Here is a 9457-nt window from a genome sequence, read left to right as displayed (position 1 = left end):
AATTTCAATCAGATATTTTCCCCTTTAAAGGTCTATGTAAATTTTCAAAACTAATAAGGAAAGAAAAAAAATATTTAAACACATAAAGTGTAGTCCAGAACACTTTTTGATTTGCTTTTTAGTCATTGCCAAAGGCATAGGTAGAAACAGTAATTATAAAGTTCGCTTTGAAAAGGAAGTAACTGAAGGTTTGATAGAAAATATAATTAATTGCGTTTTAGTTAACTTTCTAGCAAAATTAAAATCTTCTTAGGAAAGAAATTGGAGTTCTTTCTGACAAATGAAAGTTTTTCCAATTCAAGAATTTCAGTCTTGAAGCATTTTTTTCCAGGCAGTTCTTTTTTCTCGTTATCTATTTTTTCGGAAAATTAATTTTACGTTAAGATTTCATGTACATAAGAGCCTATTCATTCCAAAAATAAAATTGTTTGTAGTTTTCTCACACTTTGAGTTCATTTCATTTTGATTCAATCAGTCAAACTTTCGTTGTTGATATGTATCGTTCATTCAATTTTGTTTGGTCGAACTGATTCAAAACAAGCTCAAAGTAATGATATAACATTTTATTTCTTAAAAAAATAATACAGCGTAAACAAATAAATAAATAAAAAATGTGCTCAAATAAATTACGAAAACAAGAAACATTTACAACTCAAACGGACTTGTACGAGCAGTCAAATTGGTGAGAGTATTTCTTCCGCCCAGCTTCATCTTTTGAGATCTTTTGGTGAAATTTCATCGAGTCTGAAACATATAACCTGACATTAAATGCTGCACATAATCATATATAAATATTGTATTCCAGAAATACCATTATTATGCTATTCCCATAAAACAAACACTAAAATCTGTGAATCTTTTTCTTCTCAGACTATCAAACAAAGGGAAAAATTCTGCGAAATTAAATTCGAAGTTCCTGAGCTTGGATGTTGCCTCGTGTTTAACCAATACAGCCCCACAGCCATTGGAGACTGCAGCTCCTCTGCAGTTCCTATAGTTTATATCAGTTGCGAATTAAGTTTGTGTTTGGCCAGAGTTTCTGCTTAGAAAAGTTCAGCCAGAAAATAAAAGAGTGTTTGAGAGTAACTAGTAGTCACATAACCAGGGCTGTGGTTTCGGATTCGGACTGATTTTGTGCTAATGGAGTCGGAGTAGGAGTCGTTAGAAAATAGGCCGACACCGAGTTTCTTTTTTCTTCTATTTTCACTGCCTCTCCTAGCTTTAAAAAAAAAAAAAACTACCAATTGGTTCAATTACGCATTTATAAAAGCCTATTATTAAGAAAATAACTGTCATTTGCAACCAGCTGGCTTGATTGCTTATCGAACTTTCTGTAATAGCTACCTACGCGGTCTCCTAGTTATACCCATCAGATGGCGGGTGTCACCTGGAGTGGACCACCTTTTCTCAAGAAAGGTTTTTTGACTTAGCAAAAACGCTTTTGTTCTCACAAAATACAGTTTTCGAAAATTGAAAGCGCACGATTTGATCAACATCTATTTGTTAAACATTGAAGGAGATCAAATTAATAATTTTCAATTTAAGAGAAATGCGATTTTTAAGTAATCTCACTTTTAAAATCTCAAATGTTGGAAAATTTGATTTTCAAATTGAATTTCTCCCGTTATAAGCATTGTAGGTTTACAATAAAATACTGCGCGAAAATTTCATAAAAAGGAATTAGTATTTGATCTTTCTTTAGGGGTTTCCCCCCTTCCCATAAGGGGGGGGGAATAAAAAGTATAATATCAGCCGGAGTCTGATTTGGAGTCGGAGTCGGACGTTTGAAAATCCGGGAGTCAAAGTAGGAGTCAGTCATTTTCCTTTTGACTAAAAAGTCCTAGTCATAGAAGCCTGTTGAAAACATAAACCTGTTGAAAACGTTGATTTGGTAACAAAAATTTTGGCTTGCAGTAATTGAGTTGTAAATAAATCAAATGTCTTTTTAAAACATTAAAATAACAATAAAATCTCGCTTCAGAATGTTGATAGAAACAAGACCTGAGTAGAACCCATATTCACTTATTCAGTGCTGTTCCTAGCACAGGTATCTCCCGGGGTGGTAAATTACGAATGCATTTTATGTAAAATTTGTCCTGAACCTACATGAAACCATTCCCTCCTAGCAAAATTATGCGCTACGCAGATTACGTGTATATTTTATAACAAGTTTTAGAAAGTTTTTAAATCTATTTCTTCTTTACCACTTCATTATTTCTTAAATACGTTTTTTCAACACTTTAACCTTCTCTTTAAGATGTTACAAAAATAAATAAATAAAGGAAAGAGATCTGTCATATAATTACATTTAGTACAGCAAGATAGTAAAATACGTTGAGTGAAACATTCTACGTTTTAATTTCATTATGCAGCTTAGACAAAATTTTTTGATTTAGTAAAGAGTTTTAATGCAACAAAAATACTTTCGTTCTATGTGAATTTTTAGTAACTTACCAGAGTTACAATTCTTTACTTTTTCAATGGGTAGGCATAATTTCCAACCAGATTTATTGCTGGTGAGTAGGCAAACCTTGCTGGGGGTGGTAGCACTCCTTTCGCATAGCCTAATGGATATGGAGCTGCTTCAAGAAATCCTAAAGGAGGTGAAATACTGTTGTATAAGTAATCAAATCCAACTGGAACAGCGTAGGGAAGCCTAGGAACTCCCAGTTGTGTATAAGCTAATCTCGGGGGAAGATACGGAGCTTTAGCAATGCCTAATGCCGGAACCGGGTAGGGAGCTTTGGCGATTCCTAAGGCTGGAACTGGATAAGGTGGTGCAGCAAATCCTAAAGCTGGAGCAGGATATGGAACACCTTTTGCAATACCAAGTGCTGGAACTGGATAAGGTGGTCTGGCAAATCCCAAAGCTGGAACAGGGTATGGAGCACCTTTGGCAATTCCAAGTGCTGGAACGGGGTATGGAGCACCTTTGGCAATTCCAAGTGCTGGAACAGGGTATGGAGCACCCTTTGCAATTCCCAATGCCGGGACTGGATATGGGGCAGCTTTTGCAAATCCTAATGGTGCAGCAGGGAGTGGGCCATATCTACCAACGTAATTTCCGACATATGTTGCTTGACATTGAAGAAGCAAAGCAAATACAAAAGGAAAAATTACCTGAAAAAAACAAGAAAAGCATCAAGAAGTTATTTTTTCAATGTGAAAAGAAAAAAAAGATAACTACTTTTGAAATTTTTCATAAAAGCTGTTTGGATCCAAGGCGCTCTGCAGCAGAAAAAAAAAAAAGCAAAATTTTTCTGCCTCAGTGTACCTCGCTTCTCCACCATTAAAAGACTAAATCATTAAATGACATATATTAGATGTTTTATTTGTAAAGTAATGTATGACTTGTAAAAAAAAGGTTTGAATTTTGAGACCTTGAATTCAAATTATGTTTTTCACAATCATGAATTGCGATAGGATCCTACTCGTTGAATTTCTCGTTTCTACTAATGACTTTTATCGCAACCGTAATTTGAATTCAAGATATCAAAATTCAAATGAATGTCAGGGGCTAGATGTTACGCGCTGGATACTGGAGGTTGTGTGCTGGATGCTGTTTTCGCGTAAAAAGGAGTGTGCAATGTTGGGAAAATTCTTTGATAAAAAATTAGATTCCGAAGCACATAGACGCCTACATTACATGCATAGAAAAATGAAAAATGGACGTCAATCAAAGGTCAAGGGAATAAGCAATTCGTCATTGCTGAGAGAGAGCTCAGAATAACAAAAAAGTTGAAGATTTTTCAATCAATCTTCTTATACTGTCACTACAGGATTTCGGCTGTCTTTTCACTGCTTACTGATTTTGAGAATGATGAACATTTGAACAACGCAATATCAGTCAAACACTAACTTAAACCTGTATCAAAGAATTTTTTTTTTTTTTTTTTGCACAATTTAACTAATTTCGCTGTAAACATTTCACTGTAAAGAGAAGTATTTTTAAAATAAATAAATAAATATCAAAACCAGTTTGAAGTGGGTTGTAGCAGAAAAATAATTTTGACTTAATTTAATAAAGCTGTGGAAATACTGATTTAGTAATCGTGGTATGTTTCAATAGACCCCTTTCCAGAGCCGTTTCTATAATTTGAATATTTCATTAAAAAGTTTTTTCTTTACTACTTTTAAGTAACGCGTTGCAACTAATTGCAAAAATCATGATATTCAACTTAGTGAAGAAATATTTATTTTGAAAAGATTGAAGTTTAATTAAAACAAGTGTAGGTTTATCTAGGAAAATATGTTCCTAGAGGGTGAGAAATTCCGGCTTTTTTGATATCGAAAGTCTCATTGCTCTCTTGATTTTAAGCACATAAAAAAGCTCACTTAAACCATATTTCAAAAATAAGTTTTAACCTAGTGTATTATTTTCAGGAACGCTTAGGCAGGGAATCAAAGGGTTAATGATTTAAGACAGGCTATGCTCCTTTCCCGCGAAAAAATATTAAATAAATATTTAAAAAATAGATGGCAGCACTAAAATCATTTTAAATCTCTTGTGATATTCATTGCAAACCGAAGTTAGCTGACGGAAAATAATTTGAACTCATTGTATTTTTCTGTAAAAGTAAAAGTTCACAGAAAGAAAAGAAAATAATAAATGAATTTGTTTCTGACAAATTACTGACAGTTTTCCCAAATCAAGAATTTCACTTTTAAAACAGTGTTTTTATTATTTATCAATAACTTTCTTTTTTTTCTGCATTCTATTATAGCAGCTGGTCTTTGCTGATACTCCCCCCGTTCTGAAAAGTTATAGCATTGTAAATACATGTCGGACAATATTTTACAATTTTTGATTCACAGTTAATACCATGCGGAAATAATACTAATAAAATGGAGTACTTTAAAAATTGTTATATAATGTGTGCGTACTGTGTATAGAGATTATCAAAACATAAATTCTCTACGCAGTAAGAAATTTACATAACTAATATGAACGCACCATATGTTTAAAAAATCTTAATATACGTAATACAAATAGTAATAAATAAAAGCATCAATAGATTGTACAAAATAGCATCTTTTTTGATCGCTGTAAACTTCACAAAAATACCCGTAATAATGTTGCGGAAAAAAATTGAAATAGAGCCAAAACACTTATATGTCTAATTCACTTACTTTGAAAAATCCGAATTTTCGATTGGCATTAACGTTTTGAATGTGCGAGTATGTTTTCACCGAACTTGAGAAAGAATGTTGCGTTTTTAATTAATATCTCCGTTAATTACAGTCCTGTAAAGATGAAACTGGAAAATTTCAAGTTTTTGACATCTTCTCGGTCATAAAAAATACACGCGCTTACTTATTTAAAGAATCACGTGACTCGCTATCTACTAATTACAAAGGAAACGGAAGCGTGACGGTGACTGTAAGGCAAAATTGAAAAGTAATCCTGATTGCTTAGAATTTTTTTTGAAAAAAGCTAGTGCGTATACTGAAGCAATGTGCTATAATATTATGAATTTGACAGTTACAAACCTTGACGTCTGAAACCTGCTACGGCATAGGGTAGTGCAGTTTGAGAGAATGAGTTTAAAGTTGTTTCTGTAAATAAGTATCTTCTTTTTTTTTTTTCAACCTAATAGCAGTATGTATGTTTAGAACAATTCACAAAAGCTTGAACTGAAGGGCTATTTGAAATGATTCAGAGCACAAATTCGGAATATCTAATATTACCAAAAAGATTTTTGTCTTCGGTTAGACAGATTTATGAATGTGAAAGTTCAAGTCTTGCAAGTCTTCAGGCTGTACTTAACACATTTTTAAACTTATTACTCCGTTTAAGTGATGGAATTGATTGTATTTTTTTCTAGTTAGAAAGCCGCGTTAAATTGCACGTGAACCAAAGAAAACCTGATGACTCGTTACATGATTTAGGCGGGAAAAATATTTCTGCACTTTTATAAGCAAAGCTGAAACGTCCCTAAAAAGAGTTAAACTCTATAGAAGTCATTTTTCCGGTGAGTAGTTTAAGGAGAAAAAATATGAGTTTATTTTACATTAATGAATTTATCGAGTTCTATCTTATTGTTATTATTTTTTTACTATAACTAAATTGTGCTTGAAAGGAAAATGGAAAACTAGATAATAAGATACACACATCTAGTTATAAAGTATTAAAGCGACGTGCGAGAATTTTAGAACTGTTGTGAAGAGAATTGCTCTTTATGTGAGAAAAAAATGGTACCTGCACTGAAGTCACTGTGTTGGATTTTTTCGATCAGTAACCAATAGATAAATTTATAGGCTGATGATACTTGAAAACAAATGATCAAATAATAAAGAGTTCATTATTATGCCTATGTAGTAGGGGTATCGATTACTTTTAACTAAATTATTTAATTTTACCATGATTATAAAAAGCAATCAAAGGATTTTTTTGAAATAAGAAAGTAATAATCCAATGGCATATGGATGTTAATGGAAAATTTCACAGGTAGCAAGTAACCTGTGAAATTTTCTTATAAATGATGAAATCTCGAAAAATAATTAAATTAAACCACTTCATTGTTAATAACTTTATAATTATTATCAATAATTTCTACATTATTAATTAATATATAAATATGGAATAATGAAATCTAGTTTTTTTTGCTTTGCCTTAATGATTCTGATTGGTCGTTTCAAGAGGACATTTTCTAATGCAATCATCCTTTCAGGAAATATTTTTGCGGGGCTTGAATAATTAAAAATTTCATTACCGCATAATATTAATTATTTCAATGAAAAACTGATGAATTCGCATGAAATATATTTAATCACAAAATAAGGAAATTATAATTACTCACCATCACACCCATGGCCACAATAACGGTACTAACGTTACTTAAAAACCCTAAGAGAAGCTGAGTGCTTCTTAACCAACCCCAATCCTCAAGAATGCGACATTTCTCGCAATCAGGGTCTTATTTATACCTCCATTTCTCTCGTTTAGAAATATTCTACCACTTCACGGAGAAATGGGATTATTGCTTTATCGTGCCCCCAAACACACAATATGGTATCGAAAAGTAAACGTCACAACGGCAAAATTTACGGTGGTTTGATTTATTCACTTAATGGGACTACGATAGGAAGTCGAGGTTACCTTGAGGAAAGCGAAAGTTAGCTTTTTTTCTCGTAACTGACCCGGCCAAACAATTGACAATGGAATTTCTCGTTGCTAAACAGATGGCACCAGGTATTTTGCAGACGATCACATTCGGGACCGACATTGTTTGTCAGTGTGCAGTAAGAAGCAAGACAAGCAGAGACAAATTGACTAATGCAATTCGGTATCGAAAAAAATTAAAACATTTTTCTATGAATCTTTGACGCCGTCGTTAAAGGACCAAACGTCATCTGCTCCCCACCCCTCAAAAAACTGCTCTGGAAATGAATTAAATTTTGTAATGCAGTGAAATCCCGTTACAACGAACTTCAAGGGCCCACAACTTTTGTTCGTTGAAAAGAGAATTTCGCTGTTACGGAATTCAAGCAATGTAATACAGTGAAATCCCGTTACAACGAACTTCAAGGGACCACAACTTTTGTTCGTTGAAAAGAGAATTTCACTGTAATGGAGTTCAAGCAATATAATACAGTGAAATCCCGTTACAACGAACTTCAAGGGACCACAGCTTTTGTTCGTTGAAAAGAGAATCTCGCTGTAATGGAATTCAAGCTATGTAGCAAATAAAATCGGGACTGAAAATTTATTTTATTAAAACGGATATTTCGTTGTATTGGTATTCTTTGTAACGGGATTTCACTGTAATTAAAAAGGCTTGATTGTAACTTGCGAAATTATATCTTGGGGATTTAGAAACTTGGTACCAAGCAAATTCCTTGTCCAAAGTCACAATTTTCTGTCAGTGATCATATTTTTTTAGGAAAGGGGGGGGGGAGGGATGGTGCGCTGCTAGTGAACCTTATATCTGTCAATAACATATCTGGCAAAAAACACACAAATTTTCTGCTAAAAATTTCGCTAATCTTCCTGAAATTAAGGTATCCGACTGCGTTCGAAGATATTTTTTGAATATAAAACGGATATTTCATTGAAAACGTCAATTTTAACGCAGTCGGATACCTTAACCTGGAGGCTTCCAGGAGAGAGAGAATTCAGAAATCTCCCCATTAATAACCATCCATGCTCCTGTTTAGTCATTGCCACAATATTTTCCTAAAAGCCAATACTCGTTGACTTTTTCGACATCATCTTTAGATCCACGTATCCATTAAAAAATACTGCACAACCTCACTTAAAGAGAAGTTTTTTCTGAATAAACCTGACGTATTTGAGATTTTGAGATGCATGTGTTTTTCAGTGACTGGCTCATTCCATGCCAATGCGGGTATAAGATGTCTATAATAGACAGGTAGATTCGGTGTGGCATAACATAACACAAGGCTGTACTGGTTCAATGATAGCAACCAGACTTGATCTTTTGTTATTTATCTGAGAGACCTGATTAAAAGGAAAGGGTTGTTGAGGGGCTAATTCGTTTTTGAGATGATCTAGTAATTTTTTTTTTTTTTTTTTTTGATTTGAGAGTGGAAGCAATCTTGGCGAACAGCTACAGAAGACTGAACATAACACTTTCATTCTTACTGATCATCTTGTTCTTCCTTTGAAGTTTAACTTCTCCTAAAATTAATTCCTGAATCTGGAGACAGTAAATTTTTATCAATATTTTTTGTATTGTCACAGAATTATATGAAAACATAGTTAAAAGAAAAATAGTTCTTGAGTAACTATGAGCTGCCTTAAATGCTTAAAAATACGGTTGTAAGATTCAAGATCCTTTTATTAAAATTAAAATTTTGAACCATTTTTCAAAGAATTTTTAAGTTGCTGTTTCTTTTTTAAATCATCACTTGATATTACAAAGTAATTTAGGATAATTTTATGAATAATGAGTAGTTTCATGGCTCTAAACACCTTAGCATTGAATTTTTAAAGGGAAAATCTCTCTCTTCAGATTTAAAAAAATTTTGTGTCAATCATTTCATAGCTTGTTACTCATATGTTGAGAAACTTATTTGCCCATTATCGTCTCATAATGCATAATGTATGCCAATTTCATTGTTATACAACCAGTATAATCATTCAGTTCTCTCTTTTTATTTATTTTTGTGTATATTTGTGCTTTTATATTCTACTTATTCAAGTTCCTGTCATTTACTTCTCTTTATTTTTATCTGCTTATGACTACGTATTCATTTTTGTTTATAGATATAGATAATACTTATACGAATATACATTCTTCTATCAATATCTCTTTATATAAGAAGTATATTTTCGTTGGCGATTCTGAAATTTTTCGTTAAGTATTGCACTTCAATAGCAAGACATATGAAAGTTTCTTGCGCAATGAAATATTCTTTAAATTTTCCCAAAAACAAGAAAAAAGAACGATTCTTCCAGAAAACAATTGAGAACTCCATCTAGTGTTTAAAATCT

At 32.7% G+C, this 9457-nt stretch overlaps 1 protein-coding gene across 1 annotated transcript; it reads right to left on the bottom strand.

Moving 5' to 3' along the window:
* Positions 1-683: 683 nt before the first annotated feature.
* On the bottom strand, positions 684-6910 carry LOC129221516 (skin secretory protein xP2-like). Its single transcript, XM_054856006.1, has 3 exons — positions 6801-6910; positions 2455-3120; positions 684-744 (listed from the first exon to the last, which is right to left on the bottom strand). The coding sequence occupies exons 1-2, from the start codon at positions 6810-6812 to the stop codon at positions 2470-2472; spliced, it is 663 nt and encodes a 220-aa protein (XP_054711981.1). The 5' UTR covers positions 6813-6910; the 3' UTR covers positions 684-744; positions 2455-2469.
* Positions 6911-9457: the final 2547 nt, after the last annotated feature.

The sequence above is a fragment of the Uloborus diversus genome, chromosome 4 (genome assembly GCF_026930045.1).
Source record: "Uloborus diversus isolate 005 chromosome 4, Udiv.v.3.1, whole genome shotgun sequence".
In the NCBI taxonomy this organism is placed as follows: Eukaryota; Metazoa; Arthropoda; class Arachnida; order Araneae; family Uloboridae; genus Uloborus; species Uloborus diversus.
Note: the sequence above shows the minus strand (reverse complement) of the source record. Positions and strands in the feature narration are given on the sequence as shown.